General features: G+C 35.3%; 1 protein-coding gene across 3 annotated transcripts in view; it reads right to left on the bottom strand.

The window, feature by feature from the left end:
* WDPCP (WD repeat containing planar cell polarity effector) overlaps window positions 1–19,044 on the bottom strand; it is a 388,941-nt gene that overhangs the window by 219,183 nt on the left and 150,714 nt on the right. For all 3 annotated transcript variants that reach the window (XM_058683943.1, XM_058683942.1, XM_058683944.1), the window contains 2 exons: window positions 14,792–14,980; window positions 11,431–11,554 (listed from right to left, as the gene is read on the bottom strand). In XM_058683943.1, the coding sequence (XP_058539926.1) occupies window positions 11,431–11,554; window positions 14,792–14,980 (313 nt within the window). The remainder of the gene's footprint in view (window positions 1–11,430; window positions 11,555–14,791; window positions 14,981–19,044) is intronic.

Raw genomic sequence — 19,044 nt, 5'->3', positions numbered from 1 at the left:
CACCAAGGAGGTAAAAGACTTAGCCAATGAAAATTAAAAAAACATTAAAGAAAACATAAATGGAAACACATCCCTTGTACATGGATTAAAAGACTTAATATTGTTAAAATGTTGATACCACCCAAAGCAATCTACAGATTCAATGAAATCCCTACAAAAATCCCAATGATGTTATTTGTAAAAATAGAAAAACTCATCCTAAAATTCACATAAAATCTCAAGAGACTTCGAATAGCCAAAACAATTTTGAAAAACAAGAGCAAATTGGGAGATTTATGATTCTTGATTTCCACTTACTGCAAAGTAATCACAAATGAAGCATTGGTATGGTACTGGCATACAGACAGATATATAGACCAACGGAATAGAATACAGAGCCCAGAAATAAACCCTCACATATATAATGAAATTATTTATGTTATTTATTTATTTTTAAGTAAACTCCATGCCCCACAGGTGGATGAACTCACAACCCTGAGATTGAGTCACATGCTTTACTGACTAAGCCAGCCAACCAGGAGATCCCTATAATGAAACACTGAGAAGAAGGCCAAGACTATTCAATGGGGAAGGCACATTCTTTTCAACAAATGGTGTTTAGAAAACTGGATAGCCACATGCAAAACAATAAAGTTGGACCCTCACCCAGTAAGCGTATATAAAAATTAACCGAAAATGGATCAAGAACCTAAATGTGAGACAATAAAACTCTCAGAACAAAACATAAGATGAAAGCTTCACAGCATTTAATTTGACAATGATTTCTTGGATATGACACCAAATGTGCAGGTAACAAAAGAAAAAAATAGACAAACTGGACTTTATGTAAATTTAAACATGTTGTGCACCAAAAGACACCATTCACAGAGTAAAAAGGAAACCTACAGAATGGGAAAAATGTTTGCAAATTATACATGTGATAAGGGATTAATATCCAAAATATATGGAGAATTTTTAAAACTTAACAAAAATACAAACTACCCAATGCAAAAATGGGCAAAGGACTTGAATACAAATTTCTCCAGATATACAAATGGCCAATAAGCACATGAAGATGTTCAACATCACTAATCATGAGGGACATGTAAATCAAAACTGCAATGCGTTACTACCTCACATCTGTTAGGAGGGTTACTATCAAACAACAGAAAATAACAAGTGTTGGCGAGGTAGTAGAGAAATTAGAACTCTGTGCACGGTTGGTAGAAATGCAAACTAATGCATTTCACTACTGAGTATTTACCCAAAGATTACAAAACACTAATTCAAAAGGATATATGCACCACTATATTTATTGGAGCCTTATTTACAATAGCCAAACTATGCAAGCAGTCCAAGTGTCCATCAATAGATGAATGGATAAAGATGATGTGGTGTGGTATATATATTCATATAATGGAATATTCAGCCATAAAAACGAATGAAATCTGGGCAAATGCAACCACATGGATGGATCTAGAGAGTATAATGCTAAGTGAAATGAGTCCATTAGAAAAAGACAAATACCATATGATTTTACTCATATGTGGAATGTAAGAAGCAATACACACACACATACACACACACACACACACACACACAGAAAGAGAGAGGCAAAACAAGAAACATACTCGTAATTATTATAGAGAACTGATGGTTACCAGAGGGGAGGTATTTGTGGGGGATGGGTGAAATAGGTGATAGGGATTAAAGAGTACATGTATAATGAGCACTGATTAATGTATAGAATTGTTGAATCACTGTATTGTACACCTGAAACTACTGTAACACTGTATGCTAACTATTCTGGAATTAAAATAAAAACCTTAATAAAATTTTTTAAAAAGTATACATCACAAAACAACTGACAGCATCATCCTAAATTATAAAAGAAGAGCAACTTTGTCGTTGAAGTCACATTTAAGAGTGTCCTACTGCCACTATTATTTACTACACAAGAATGAGCAGTATAAATATGGGAAAGGGGAAATGATAATTATTTATACACAACATGCTTGTCCACTTTGGACAGACAAAATAATCAACTGAATAATTATTAGAAATAATTTTTAAATGTTCAAAAAGGTAATCCACTAAAAAATTAGTATACAAACATCAATAGTTTCTGATATACCAACAATCATAAATTAGAAGTTGAATTTAAAAAATATCTTACCCCAAAATAGGAAAAAACTACAATAAAATATAGAGGAGTAAACATGAAATATGTGCATATAAAAATATATCTAGGGATGTAAAGGAAAACTTGAATCAACAGAGAGAAACCTGTTATTGAACAGAAGAATTCAGTATTATAAAAATGTTGATTCTTCCTAAAATTAATCCATATATTCCTAACTATTCTAATCAAAATCCTCATGAGATTTCCTTTTTTTTACAAAGTAACAAAGAACCCTAGAGTTTATCTGAAATTTTAAAAACTTATTATAAAGCAGAGACATTTTGAAGAGTGCTTCATATTGTACACAAAGTTATAGTAAATGAAATGGTATGGAGAGGGCATGGGGGGGGGATAGATTATTGGAAATAGAGCCCATAAATTAAATGCTGATAAAACAGGCAGGCAATAGATATATATTTAATAGGCCAAATGTAACAAGCAAGAAGAACTGGTGGGAATCTGTGACAAAAGGGAGAATATAAACCCATTATGGATGGGATATGTGCCATTCTGCTCTGATTGTTGTCTGAAAAATGCAGGTTCACTATTAACAAATAATCCAGTGAGGTTTTTTTTTTTTTTTAAGGGAAATCATAAATTAGGTTTTAATGCAATGTCAATTTTTTTTAATTAAGTAAACTTTACCCTCAATGTGGGGCTGGAACTCATGACCCCAACAAGAGTCACATGCTCTTCCAACACAGCCAGCCAGGTGCCCCTGCAATGTCAATTTTTAAATGCTGACTCAAATTCTTAAAATATGTGTGTATGTGCGTGTGCATGTGTGCATGTATGTACGTGTGTGTGTGTGCACACACGCGCACATGTATGCATGCATATATAGACTCTAGTGGATGAGCATGACTTTATGACTGCTGCCTAAAGTTATTCTGTAATTGTTAGTATGGAATACAGTAAGTTCACAAGTCATGAGAAAATGGATCTTAGGACAAGTGCCCAGAGAGAAGAGAGAAAATAAAGTTGGATCTATGTGTTATTTCTTATGCCAAAATTATTTTCAGTATTAAAGAATAAAATGTAGAATATAAAGTCATAAAGGTGATTAAAAAAAACAGAGGTTGTATGCAACCACAAAAGACCCCGAATAACCAAAGTAATGCTGAAAAGAAAACCAAAGCTGAAGGTATCACAATGCCAGACTCAAGCTGTATTACAAAGCTTTAATCATCAAGACAGTATCGTACTGGCACAAAAACAGACACACAGATCAATGGAACAGAATAGAGAACCCAGAAATGGACCCACAAATATATGGCCAACTAATTTTTGACAAAGCAGGAAAGAGTATCCAATGGAAAAAAAAAAGAGTCTCTTCAGCATATGGTGCTGGGAAAACTGGACAGCAACATGCAGAAGAATGAAACTGGACCACTCTCTTACACCATACACAGAAACAAATTCAAAATGGTTGAAAGACCTAAATGTGAGACAGGAAACTACCAAAATACTACAGGATAAAACAGGCAGCAACCTCTTTGACGTTGGCCATAGCAACTTCTTACTTGACATATCTCTGGAAGGAAGGGAAATGAAAGCAAATGTGACCTCGTCAAGATAAAAAGCTTCCACACACCAAATGAAACAATCAACAAAACTAAAAGGCAACTGACAGAATGGGAGAAGATATTTGCAAATGACATATCTGATAAAGGGTTAGTATCCAAAATCTATAAAGAACTTATCAAACTCAACACCTAAAACACAAATAATCCAGTGAAGAAATGGACAGAAGACACGAATAGACACTTTTCCAAAAAAGACATCCAGATGGCTAACATACATATGCTCAACATCACTCATCATTAGGGAAATACTAATCAAAACCACAATGAGATACCACCTCACACCTGTCAGAATGGCTAAAATTAACAACTCAGGAAATAAGAGATGTTGGCAAGGATGTGGAGAAAGGGGAACCCTTTCACACTGTTGGTGGGAAAGCAAACTGGTACAGTCACTCTGGAAAACAGTATGGAGGTTCCTCAAAAAATTAAAAATAGGGGCACCTGGGTAACTCAGTTGGTTAAACGTTAGACTTTGACTCAGGTCATGATCTCACAGTTTGTGGGTTCAAGCCCCGTGTTGGGCTCTGTGCTGACAGCTCAGAGCTTGGAGCCTGCTTCGGATGCTGTGTCTCCCTCTCTCTCTGCCGCTTCCCCACTCATGTTCTGTCTCTCACTCTCAAAAATAAATAAACATAAAAAATTTTTTTAAAAATTAAAAATAGAACTACCCTACAACCCAGCAATTGCAATACTACATATTTATCCAAAGGATACAAAAATGCTGATGTGAAGGGGCACACGCACCCCAATGTTTAAACAGCACTGTCAACAATAGCCAAATTATGGAAAGAGCCCAAATGTCCATCAACTGATGAATGGATAAAAAAGATGTGGCAAATATCTACAATGGAATACTACTAAGCAACTAAAGAGAATGAAATCTTGCCATTTCCAACAACGTGGATAGAACTAGAGTGTATATTTTTCTAAGCGAAATAAGTCAGTCAGAGAAAGACATATCATGATGTGAATTTGAGAAACTCAACAGATGAACACAGGGGAAGTGAAGGAAGAGTAAGATAAAAAGAGAGAGGGAGGCAAACCCTAAGAGACTCTTTTTTTTTTTTTAATGTTTATTTATTTTTGAGAGAGAGCGAGCACACACATGAGTGGGGGAGGGGCAGAGAGGAGACACAGAATGTGAAGCAGGCTCCAGGCTCTGAGCTGTCAGCACAGAGCCCGACATGGGGCTCGAACCCACAAACCGTGAGATCATGACCTGAGCCAAAGTCAGCCGTCTAACCAACCGAGCCACCCAGGCGCCCCAACCATAAGAGACTCTTAAATACAGAGAACAAACTGAGGGTTGCTGGAGAGGGTGTTGGGGGGATGGGTTAAATGTTAAATGGATGATGGGCATTAAGGAGGGCACTTTTCAGGAAGAGCGCTGGGTGTCATATGTAAGAGATGAATCACTGGGTTCTACTCCTGAAGCCAAGACTACACTGTATGTTATCTAACTTGAATTTAAATTTTTAAAAAAGGCCAAAAAAAAAAAACCAAGAAAAAAGAAGGTAAGTATTTTTATAATGCTGGGGAGAGAAGTTCTAAGAACTAGGAAACCATAATGCAGAATAGTCATATATTAATTAACCTTATCAAACTCCTTTAGGAACAACAACAACAACAACATGCATGTAATAGACTGAAAAACGAATGGCAATATGGGAAAAGATATTTGCAACAAATGAAAGATTATCAATAATATCCAAAGTTTGCTTAAAAATCCATAAAAAAGGTAAAAATTCCAATGGAATGGATAGACGATTTACAAAAAAAAATTCCAAATGGTCAATAAATTTACAAAGATCCATACATATCCACCAAAGACATGTACATGAAGAGCAACATATTTTATAGTGGCCCTAAACACAACAGAAATGTCCCTGAACATTAGGATAGATAAATAAAATGTGATGTATTCTAATAGTATATGTCATGAGAAGATAAAAGAATATTCAGTAATAAAAATGAACCTAGGGGTGCCTGGGTGGCTCAGTCAGTTAAGCATTCAACGTCGACTTAGGTCATGACCTCCTGGTTTGTGAGTTTGAGCCCTGCAGTTCAGGCTTGTGAGGACAACTCAGAGCCTGGAGTCTGCTTCAGATTCTGTGTCTACCTCTCTCTCTGCCCCTCCTCCGCTTGCACTCTCTCTCTCTCTTTGCAAATGAAATCACTGACAATGATTATTGATTTTTAAATTAATTTCTACTATGTCATTTTGTGTTTTCTGTTTTCCATCTTTTTTTTAATGTTTTGTCCCCCTGTGTGCTGCACCCTCCCCCAATTCTTGCCTTTTTTTGTGATGAATTTGTTCTCATCCAACATATTCACTCTGTTTGTTTGAAAATTATATAATGTTTGCATTTTTTTAGTGATTGCCCCAGAAATTCTACCGTGTATATTTTACTTAATAAAATCTAGTATTGGGGCACCCGGGTGGCTCAGTTGGTTAAGCATCCGACTTCGGCTCGGTCATGATCTCGCAGTTCATGGGTTCAAGTCCCGCGTCAGGCTCTGTGCTGGCAGCTCAGAGCCTGGAACCTGCTTCGGAGTCTGTGTCTCCTTCTCTCTCTGTTCTTTCCCTGCTCGTGCTCTCTCTCTCAAAATAAATAAAGATTAAAGATAAATAAATTTAAAAAAATAAATAAAACCTAGTATTAGTAGTATATCTTCTTCTTGAAAAGCATAAAGACTTTAGAATACTTTAACTTCTTCACTCATCTTCTGATTTATATACTGTTATTGCCCAGAATTTTATCTTAATTTTTAATCCCTTGAATTAGATGTTAGTGTTTATGTTTTATACTATTGATTTGTATGTTCCTACAAGTTTAGTATTATATTTTGCCCACCATTCCTTCTTGCCTTTCATACCTTCCTTCCTTATAGTTCAGAGAAGATGCTACCCTCCAATGGTCATAGATTGATGTGGAGATCTCAGATCCCATCTCCCCATTCTGCTTGAGCCCTAGGCTTTGTCTCCTACACTCTGAATATACAAGCCTTCCTAAACCAAGCTCCTCACTGCCAGGTGCCAGCGCATGCCCTCAAGGCAAACTTTGAGTTTGCTTACTCTAGTGGAATCAAGCATCCTTGTCATTTCTACCTGAGTGTTTCCCTTAGTTTCCTGCCACGCTTTAAGCAAATATTTTAAATATATTATCCAGCATGTTTAGATGATCTGACCAGGAAGTTTTTCTCTGCAAATAATTCTGTGTTATTTCCTAAATATTCTTAGGTAACTATTTTAGTATTCATATTCTTTGAATTGATTTCATATAATGGTTTTACTTACTTTACTGTGTATGCTGCATTAGTGAAAAGTGTAACCAAAAAAGCCATTTAGAAATCAAGCTGGTTAACAACTTTTTTAGTCACAGAATAATTTTTGTGCCTATCATATATATGTATTGCATAAGCTAAGAACCATTTTGAAAGCTAAGAATAATTTCCAAAACACTACCCTTTTTTACCTGAACTCTAAGTATAAATATTGACCCCAACATAATATAGATTTCCCTCCAATACCTTATTGTAAAAATTTTCAAACATCCAGGAAAGTTGAATGAATATATTTACCACCTAGATTCTATCATCATTTTACAATATTGTTTTATTACATATCTATCCATCTCCCTTTCTTTCCATCAGTTCCTCTTACTTTTTGTTGCAGTGAAAAGGAAAATACAGGTATCACTAAACTCTGCCTGAAATATTTCATAAACATTGTATTTTTTAAAATTTTTTTATTTTTGAGAGAGAGACAGAGCACAAGTGGGAGAGGGGCAGAGAGAAAAGAAGACACAGAATCTGAAGCAGGCTCCAGGCTCTAGCTGTCAGCACAGAGCCTGACTCGAGGCTCGAACTCACGACCCGTAAGATTATAACCTGAGCTGAAATCGGACACTTTGCTGACTGATGAGCCACCCAGGTGCCCCACAAACATCTTATTTTTATTTCTAGGCAATAAAGTTCCCTTTTCCAACTTACTTGCTTACCATTTTCTAATAATTGAAAAGCATGACGCTATCTCTGTGCCACAATCACATTGTTCCATAGGAGTCAGAAAACAGTAGTCTTATAGTTAAGAGGGGAAATAAACAAGTAGAATCAATTAATTTTTAATCCTTTATAATATGTTTCCAAGTTAGTAAAATAAGTTTCATATGTGGCACATTCACTTGAAATATTTGCCCTTTTATTTCATCAATATCTAGGAGTTCCTATTATAGTTTCTATTTGTTTATAATGAAAAGTTCTTACTTGTTAATACCTTCCTATTCATTAGTTCTGGAGGACTATTCTATTTCGTGAAGACAGGTGAACAATCATCTTCTGAACTTAGCTTAGGCAGTTGCATTTGCATTCTGTGATATTATGATTTATAGTAAGAAATATATATTTGGTTTTATCCCATTCCTAAAATCCTTAGAATTTCCTAAAAGAAAAGAAAGTCTTTTATTATTTGTAACAAGCCCCTTTCAACCACATCTGAGTTTACATTACAGAGGAGACTTTGTGAAAGCCCCTAGCATGGGGGCTGGTTGTCAGTGGAACCAAGCGCATGATTAGAGGATTGGAAATTTCAGCCCTATCCCCAGACCTGGGGCTGGAGAGAGGGTTTGGAGGTTGAGTTATTACCAATGGCCAATTATTTAATCAATCATGCCTACGTAATGAAGCCTGCATAAAATATCCAAAAGGAACAGGCTCGAAAAGGTTCCAAATTTGGTGAACAAGTGGAAGTGCTGGAAGGGTGGCACTCCTGGAGAGGGAATGGAGGCTTCATGTCCCTTCTCCTATAACTTGCCCTATGCATCTCTTCATCTGGCTGTTCACCTGTATCCTTTAAAACATCCTTTAAGGGGGTGCCTGGGTGACTCAGTAGGCTAAGCATCTGACTTCTGCTCAGGTCATGATCTTACGGTTCATGAGTTTGAGCCCCACGTCAGGCTCTGTGCTCACAGCTCAGAGCCTGGAGCCTGTTTCAGATTCTGTGTCTCCCTCTCTCTTCCCCTCCCCTGCTCATGCTTGCTCACTCACTCTCTCTCTCTCTCTCTGAAAAATAAATAAATGTTCAAAAAAAATTTTAATTAATATAAATAAATAAAACATCCTTTAAAATACTGGCAATAGTAAGAAAACTGCTCTTCTGGGTTCTGTGAGCTGCTCTAGCAAATTATCAAATCTGAGAAGGGGGTAGCAGGAAACTCCAATTTGTAGCCAAATTGGACAGAACCTGCGGGTAACCTGGGGACTTATTACTTGCAGATGGCAGCTGAAATAAGGACACTCCCGTAGGACTGATAACTTTACATGTGTGGTCTGTGTTAACTCTGGTTACTGTCAGAATTGTATTGAATTCTAGAACACCCTGCAGGTGTCAGAGATTGGTCAGTGTGGGGGGGAAAAAACTCCCACCTATCTGGTGTCAAGAGAGTGAGTATGGGAATAAAGGAAAACACACTGAAGTTTTTTCTAGACAACTTCTATAGGTAAGCGTCTTACAACTTAATGATTTTATGAAATAGACTGCATCATCTATTTAAAATTTTACTATAGTAAACATTTTATTTAGCTGTTTTATCAATATTGTACCTCTACTGCTTTCTATCTTCAATGTTAAAAGCCATGATTTACATTTACAGGGAACATTTCTTGATGAAAATTTATTACTTGGAACACATACAAAAAGGTGTCAAGAAAGGACATGAGAAATCAGTTTTAAAGTTTAGATTCATTTGCATTTGGAGGAAGACTGTCAAGATAAGTTTTCATATTTGCTAATGACAAAAAGATCTATGTACTTCCTCTAATGTCAAGATAAAAACAAAATTGTATCAAAAATAGTTATTTTAATAACCAAAATGGATTACTCTCCTCATGCATGCATACTATGACCTCATGCTTTATATGCTGTATGAAATTAAAATCAATGTAATATTTTATTCTTCTTTATCAAAAGAGCCCAATCTGGACTCAGGCAGTCTCAGTCAGCTTCACCAATGAGTGACCTTAGGTACATCCCTATTCTGCATGGTGCTTCTTTTCTTTTCTTTTTTTTATTTATTTATTTATTTATTTTTTAATATATGAAATTTACTGTCAAATTGGTTTCCATACAACACCCAGTGCTCATCCCAAAAGGTGCCCTCCTCAATACCCATCACCCACCCTGCCCTCCCTCCCACCCCCCATCAACCCTCAGTTTGTTCTCAGTTTTTAGGTGCTTCTTTTCTTCATCTTTAACTTGAAATTCTTTATGATGGTCTTTACTGTTTAGAACTTATTCCATTATCTAATAACACTTTTTAGAGTATTAATATACTGGCTAGACAAGGTACAGGCAGTAATGCAATTCTAGCACTTCACAAATACAAAGAAGTATTTAGCCTGTTCCTCTTCCTCTAAGCAGGAGAACTTCACAGCATATTACAAAAGAATAATTCCAATTTAAACTATTTCATTTAATTTCTTCTAAATGTACGCTTTTTTCATAATGTCATATATAGCCTACTATCAAAAGAACTAATAAACACTCATGATAACTGAAATAGTAGCAAAGCGTGCAAAAAAGGAAATGAGAAAATCCTGATATACCCCAAGGAAAAACATTTAATTCTAGGAATAACCTTTTTTTGGGCTCTTTAGGCAGGAGGTAAATTCAGAAACAAGGAAAACAAAATATAGAACAAAGCAAAGAAGTCCAAATAAATGTGACATCCGCCCTAGTATTTTTGGCATTTGTTCACACATAGAAAACAGCTTCATTCAGGATGAAGAGTCTCTTGAAATATGCTAAAATCATTCAGATAAAAAGGCAAGATTCAATTACAGATCATAATTCATGCAATATATCAACATTTCTCAACTTTTAAGACTGTTTTCCAAAGGCTTCACTGTTAGGTAGAGACCAAAGTACCACTTAATAGTTTATTTATTTGTCAAATAATGATACCCTCTTACAGGGTATGTTCTGAGAAAAAAGGAGAGATAATACATGAAATTGTTTGAAAGAGTTAAAAAGAACTATGACAGATTATAAATGAAATTAAAACTCAAAATTCAACTCGATGTAATACTTACCTTTGGTACATGAAGTTGATAATTCTCTTACTTCCTGTTATAAAATACATGATATATAAAAGTATACAACACATATATTTAATTAAAAGAATAATAGTTTTTGATGGACCCTGATGCATATCCCTCTCATCTTAAAAAATGGAACATTACTAGGGCACCTGGGTGGCTCAGTCAGTTAAGCATCCAACTCTTGATTTTGGCTCAGGTCATGATCTCACAGTTGTGAGTTGCTCTCTCTCCCTCTCCCTCCCCGTCTCTCTCAAAAAAATAAAAATAAAAATAAAAATAAAATAAATAAAATTGACTTTACAAATAAAATTGGCTTTACATAGTTAGTATTGTTTGGGAAATTTTTCATATTCAAGGGAAAGTTATATTCAAGCATACTGATGATGTGTAAAAGCCCTAAACAATATTCAAATATATTCATTAAAAGGAAAACAAGAACATATTAAAGAGTATCAAGAGAAGATCTGTTTTTTCTCTTAGGAAATGGACTATTAGAAAACAGCCACATTATGGAATATTCTAATTAAAGAAGATGGTTCCTTAAATAGGTAGTCTGACATTAATCAATCCCAAGATATTGTTCACCTGAGCAAGTGATGGAAGAATCTTCTTGCATATTTGCTGATTTCATCTCTGTATTCCAATATAGTTGTTTCCAGAAGTGGTCTTGTTGGAGCATAGAAGGTTCCAAGGCTTGCCTCAAGCTGTGCTGTGGAATTCAAACATAGCAGCACTGAAACAAGTGAAACTCCTTCAATTACAACAGAATACTCATGTTTGCAGTCAGTCAGGTTTTGCAAACTTGGATGAAATGTGAGCTTGTTGCAGGAAAGATGAAATTAAAATATGACAGCTGGTACAAAAACAAACCTGTGTATAAACTTTCACTTGAGGCAAAGCTGACAATGACTCTGAGCAACAAAAAGCTGTCAAAACTGAAGAAATCCATAATGAACCAACCTCTCACCACAAATGGGTAATTAAAACAGTGACTCATCAAAGTAACACAGTTTGAACTAGTATTTCCAGTAGAATCAACTCACAGTGTGCTGAACATTTACTCTTTACCTAAAAGGAGAAAACTAACCTTTTTGCATTGGGGATTGAAAGAAGTATTAGGAATGTTTTAAATAAACATTTAAAAATAAATACAGCCCTACTGAAGTAATAACATCCTTCTAAGACAATTTTAAAGAAACAGTGAAAGTCCCCATACCTTCCCTAAATCTCATTCTAATAAACAAGATTGTTGGTTTTGTCCAAGTGTGAAAGCTGACACCCCTGGGAGGGATGTCATGCTAATCTGCTCTTGGTCAACTGACACCTTCCTAGGAAAAAAGGATTGGAGAGCAAGTTTTGATAAACCAGAGCGCTAGAGACTGGGAGAAAAAGGCACATTTTGCCTACTTCATAATTTTACCAACCCATGCCTTTGGGGTTGTGTTTTCTCCCCCAAACACCTGGAAGTTATATAATTACAATAATGGTGAGCACCGTATGAGAAAACTTCAGCTTACAGTAAAACTCCATTGATTTTTATGCTACTAAGTGCTAGAGTGAATAAAAAATTCCTTATTTAGCAAAACTCTAGTTTTAGGTATATTTGGGTTTGAAAGTATTAAATACCTCATCAGAGTAATTGCTATGGACTTGGCTAAGCTGTTAGTAATTTCTTTTTTTTAATCTCAAACCTAGACAGTAAAGTAAGATGAACTTCAGAGGTATTTTCTTTCAAAGCAGCAGTCAATTTAGATTAAAATTGAATACAGCAATGCTATTGTGAAAACAAGCCAGAGCCTCTTGCCATTGCTTGTTTTCTTGACAGCATGTTTCGTACTTCTGCAATGTTCAAACCTATATGGAACACTCTTAACTCCCAGCACAGTTACAGATTCATTAGATAGCCCAGCTTGATGTTTAAGGCAGAAATGAAGATCTCAAAGATAACCACAACACAGCACAAATGAAAGAACTCACTGGGTTCCACTAATAAAAGGAAAACAAATTACCATGTCAAATTTGTTAGATTCGGACAGAATAAATCTCAACAGAGAAGAATTCTGAATGTTTTAGAAATGTATTTTGCAGTTACTTGGGGGGAAATGCATATACCTACTTAAAATGTGCATATTCTGATAATCCAGCATCATGCAAGTCTTTTATTTTAATAGCCTAGTATCATACAAGCTTTTCATTTCCCTATCTTCCCAACACGGTGCCTTGAAAATATCCTTTATTAAAGCAAGAATCTGATAATGCCCATTTGTGAATTCCCTAATAACCTTTCTTACAACACAGGAATCTTACAACACAAATTCACCAAGGTGCTAGCAATTTCTCAGTGTCGTTGAGTGACAGTCAATATTTTATCTTCTCTACAATTCTTCAACTGTAAATTTAGCATCTCTTACACATATTGTGTATACTATAACAGGCTTTCCTTACATATTCTGCTTTTTAACCCCCTACTATGTACCTAATCTCTGAGAGTGTACCAATACTAAGAAATAAGTACTTGAGATAACTCTGTAGGCAGAAATATCACAGTAATATCTAGTAACCTAACATTTTAAAGTTATACTCTTCTTTTTATTTTTAACTAATAGTCATTAAATACCTATGGTAGGCCAAGCATTGTGCTAGGCATTTTCTCACTGTAGAAATACTGGACCCTCCAGAGATGGGTTGGACTACCTCCAAAGAGCACATTCAATTAACATTAAATAAATATTTATTGTGGGCCTCCTAAGAGTTGCGCCAAGTCCCATGATGTGAACTTCCTGAAGGAACCTGTTCTTTAAAATTACTAAAATGAAGGTTAGGTACAGAATTTTATCTACACAATTTGGTTACTTTGGAAACATAGTGAAATGGAAGAAGAAAATCTATAAACATTCAAAGAAAATAGTAGGGAAAAAGCTCTCCAGTGAAGACCTTTTGACATATTTCCTGCTTTCTCTACCTTGTAAATTACCTAGGGACATTTTTCATTGTCCAGGACTTCCCATCATTAATGTCAAAGCTTCTTGCAAAGATTTGAAATAAAGACACAAGTGCAAGAATGTTTAGGTGCATTTTATATTAATAACTCATAATAAAAATAACATACACTGGATAATTGGAAAATACAAAAATGAATTTCATTACTGTATGTACACATTATTTTTCTCTTTTTTAAAAAAGTGTCTTATCTGAAGGGCGCCTGGCTGGCTCAAGTCAGTAGAGCAGGCAACTCTTGATCTTGGGGTGGTGAGTTCAAGCTCCATGCTGTGCACAGAGCTCACTTAAAAAACAATGTCTTATCTGAGATCCTATGGGCATAATTACTTACTGAAGGAAAGCAGAGGAATCCAAGTAGGCAGAGAGGTATCGGAACTACCAGTTAAAATGAAAACAAGGAGTAGCAGCCTGGGCCACAATTCTCTCATTCTCTCTCTCTCTCTCTCTCTCTCTCTCTCTCTCTCACACACACACACACACACACACACAGCACACACACAAATCAGTGGTAAGGACTACCATCTAGACAAAAGACTTGGAGTATGAGAGAAAAATACTGATGTCTAAAATGAAGGAAGAATAAGGACCTTTATTTGGGGCCCTCTGTCTACCAGCCCCTACAGAGTACATGGAATTCTCAATTAAAGTTTAAGATCTGAGCATATTACACACATGAACTTAGACTGAAATGTACAATGACTGCATTGTGAGTTCCAACACAGGTATACACAAAAAAAGTTGTTCTTTATGTTGACAAATACTACACGCTAAGTACCATATGGATAATTATTTGATATCTGATCTTGTCAGTTTTAATAGGGCATTAACATTTGTCTTTTAATCTCTGATAATACAATTCAAAAAAATCCTCAAAACATAGTGGACTCAATAAAATGTACTTCATATATATACAAAATCCATTTTTGAAATATATTCCATGTCTGACCTTCTCTCTCTGGAGTGAGCTTTTGTCTAAGAAGATGGTTTACAATGGCACTCATGCTGATGAAGCACTGGTGGCCCAGAGTGTCCCAGTTCATACTGCTCAGGATATTTATCGCCTCATATATCTCATCACAGTGAATGTATTGGAATATGATGTCTATCAGGCCCAGCTGTCCTCGTGTGAAGATACCTGTCACAAAAAAGTAAAACCAAGTGATTCTTTTGAAAATAACAAGTAGATTAACAAATACAGAGTTAACATTTCCATAAAGGAAAAATAATCATTTCCTGCATAAGTGCTAGAAATGTGGGATTTAGGGGGGCAAGAATAATATGATTTTGTGGCTACCAGCTACCAACTCCATCTATCTTATGCCTGTCATTCAGCATATATTAATTAATTTATACTCCACATAATCAAACTATGTTCACATCAAAAGCCTGTCTTTAAACATATACAGCAGAGGCCTAAACAACAGATGGGGAAAATAGGGTTAGCTTTTGCGGTCTACCTGAAGATTCTTCTCTTGTTTATTCACTTTTAGGTAGACCACAATAGCTAACCCTATTTTTCGCACCAGTTGTTTAGGCCTCTGTTATATACATTTAAAGACAGGGTTTTGATGTGAACACAATTCTTATTGACTAGCTCTATTGGTTCTAAGTTGCTTTTACTCTTCAGCCCCACATACTTTGGTGTGGGTGGGGATAAGTACAAATAGCCATGACAAATATGACTATATATATGCTTTGAAGTCTGTTTTTATTAATGGGTGCTCTCAATTGATAGTTTTTTCATAGATACCACATACGAATTTATTTTAAATTGGCATTTAAAGACTATTCTTTTTGGGGCACCTGGGTGGCTCGGTTGGTTAAGCGTCCAACTCTTGGTTTCAGCTCAGGTCATGATCTCACGGCTTCATGGATTTGAGCCCCGCATCAGGCTTTCTGCTGGCAGTGCAGAGCCTACTTGGGATTCTCTCTCTCCTCTAGCTGCCCTTCCCTCACTCATGCTGTCTCTGTCTCTCTCAAAATAAATAAATAAAAACTTTAAAAAAATTTTAAAAAGTAAAGACTATTCTTTTCTACTGAAGAAATGATCAGTGTTAATCTTGCTAGTGATGCCCTTCACAGCTAATATTTACTATAAAATATCTTGGCACAATATAAGTACATTAGTTTATCCTTTTAAAATGAAAGAAATCGGGACTCCTGGGTGGCTCAGTCGGTTGAGCATCCGACTTCGGCTCAGGTCATGATCTCACGGTCTGTGAGTTGGAGCCCCGCGTTGGGCTCTGTGCTGACAGCACAGAGCCTGGAGCCTGCTTCAGATTCTGTGTCTCCCTCTCTCTCTGACCCTCTCCCGTTCATGTTCTGTCTCTCTCTGTATCAAATATAAATAAACATTAAAATTTTTTTTTAAATAAACATTAAAAAAATTTTTTAAATTAAAAAAATGAAAGAAATCCACTTTTTTTTATTAAAAATTTTTTTTAATGCTTATTTATTTTTGAGAGAGAGAAACAAAGTGTGAGCAGGTGAGGGGCTGAGAGAGGAAGACACAGAATCTGAAGCAGGCTCTAGGCTCTGAGCTGTCAGCACAGGGTCCAACGTGAGGCTTGAACTCACGAACTGTGAGATCATGACCTGAGCCAAAGTCAGACGTGTAACCGAATGAGCCACCCAGGCGCCCCAAAGAAAATCCACTTCTAATGTAAGAGAAGCAAGACCACAAAACAAAGATGGGGCATTCTATTCTAATTTTATCATCTTTTATACATCCTAGATTTCATTTGAAACTAACAATTTCTGTGTAATTAAATGACAGTAAGTATTAGGGCTTTTAAGCAGGGCGGGGTTTTTTTTTTAATCTTTTAAAAATGGTTGGCTATAAAATACTTTTTCTTCAAAAGTAGCAATGTTTATTGATTTGAGTGAGTCCATAAAAATTTCTCAGTACAAATAATCATAAAACCAAATGAGAAAATGTATGTAAAATTATTTATAAGCTGTAAAGTATATAAAATATCACTGCAATTCTTCTTTTTATTACTATCATCATCAACATCATTTAACTGGAATAGTTACAGGTTTTAGGATTTTAAAAAATACATTAGTTCATGCAAAAGATGCCAAAATTCTTCATACTAACTTCAAGTCACATCAAAATAAGAATTTGTGCTATATGTAACAGGACTCAACTTGATAGGGAATCTGGGGAATTGCCCTAACCATACCAAGCAATAAAACCTCACTATTCTTTCTGTGTTGGTAGAATCATGAATGGTACTATCCAAAAGCCTTCACAAGCTTGCAGTCAAGCACTGTAAACTCTCATAAATCAGGGTGGTTCCTTGGCAGTAGATATCAATGTGTAGGAACTTTATAGGAAACCAAAAATATCTGAAATCTGTTGATTCTGCTCGTACCCTAAGCAATACCTCTAGAAAGAGAAGAAACTTATTTGCTGAGAAAAAAACATTAACACATAATCATAATCATGTTCAAAAGAGGATGAAGGGGAAATCTTAAAAAGTAGCCAAAGAAAAAAGACACAGGCACAAAGATATGAAAAACTGCAAACTTTGTTTCTGAAATTATGCAAGCCAGAAGACAACAGCAAGACTTTTAAAAATGCTTAGATAAAAATGAATTAAACTAAAATTCTGTACCTTCATAATAAAGAGTTGAAAATTAATGAAGAACCATAACAATCTTAAATATTACTAATAACAGAGTTCTGAAATAATATAGCAAAAATTGATAGAACTAAAAGGAGAAAAAGTGAAAGCCACAATTATAATTGGAATTTCCTCACTCACTAGTTGAGAGAACACATAAACAAAATCAGCAAAAATAGAAAATACTTGAAAAACATTATCAGTGAATTTGACCTGACATTTATAAAACACTTCACTTAACAGCAAAATACATTCTTTTTAAATGTAAATAGAATATCAACCAAGATGGATCATATTCAGGGGGCTAAAACAAACCTCAATAAATTTAACTGTTTTGAAATCATACAGAGTAGGTTCTTCTGACCACAACAGAATTAAATTGGATATCAATACAGAAAGATACCTGGAAAATCTCCAACTATTTAGAAATTAATCAACATTCTTTGAAATAAACTATGATTTAAAGAAGAAACCACAAAGTAAATTAGGAAATATTTTGAAATGAATAAAAACAAAAAGGAGTGCCTGGGCGGCTCAGTTGATTAAGCATCCGACATCAGTTCAGGTCATGATTTTATGATTCATGAGTTTAATCCCTGCATCGGGCTCTGCACTGACAGTGGGAAGCCTGTTTGGGATTCTCTCTCTCTCTCCCTCTCTGAGATTTAGAAAGGAAAATATAAATAAATAAGATAAAAATATAACATCAAAACTTGTGAGATGTAGCTATAGCAGTACTTAGAGGGAAATTTCTAGCTTTAAGTGTTTTAATTAGAAAAGAAGGAAGGTCTAAAATCAACAATCCCAGCTTCCCACATTAAGAACCTAGGGAAAGTAGAGTAAATTACACCTAAAGTAAATAGAAGGATGGAAATGATAAAAATAAGAACTAGTAAATAAAGAATAGAGAAAACCAATGAAATCAACAGCTAGTTCTTTGAAATGATCAGTAAAACTGACCAATCTTGGCCTAAATTCATAAAAAAAAGAAAGCAGACATAACTTACCAATATCAAGAATAAAGACTACAGAACTACACACATTAAAAAATAGTAATATGAATAACTTTATACAAATAAACATAATGTAAATGAGATGGATACCTTGAAGGACTCAAACTATCAAAGCTCTTGCAAGAAGGAATAGATAACTTGAATGACTCTATATTATTTAAATTTGAATTCATAGTTAAAGAATCTTTCAACACACATGTACATACATGCATGTACACACACACACGTGCACACACACACACACACACACACACACACACACACACCCTTCATGTCCAGATGCCTTCATTGGTGAATTCTCCCAAATATCAGAAGAAGAAATAATATTAACTCTACACAACTCAATATACAAGAAGAGGGAGCACTTGACAACTTATTTCATCATGTTAGCATTAATTACACTGATGTAAAAAATGACAGAGACAGTACAGGAAAAGACAGAGAAAACTACAGACCAATATCTCCCATAAACAGATACAAAAATCCCTAACAAAGTATTAGCAAGTCTAGCAATATATTAAAAAGATCATAGATCATGAACAAGAGAGATTTATCCC

The sequence above is a fragment of the Neofelis nebulosa genome, chromosome 9 (assembly GCF_028018385.1).
Source record: "Neofelis nebulosa isolate mNeoNeb1 chromosome 9, mNeoNeb1.pri, whole genome shotgun sequence".
NCBI classification, from domain to species: Eukaryota; Metazoa; Chordata; class Mammalia; order Carnivora; family Felidae; genus Neofelis; species Neofelis nebulosa.
Note: the sequence above shows the minus strand (reverse complement) of the source record. Positions and strands in the feature narration are given on the sequence as shown.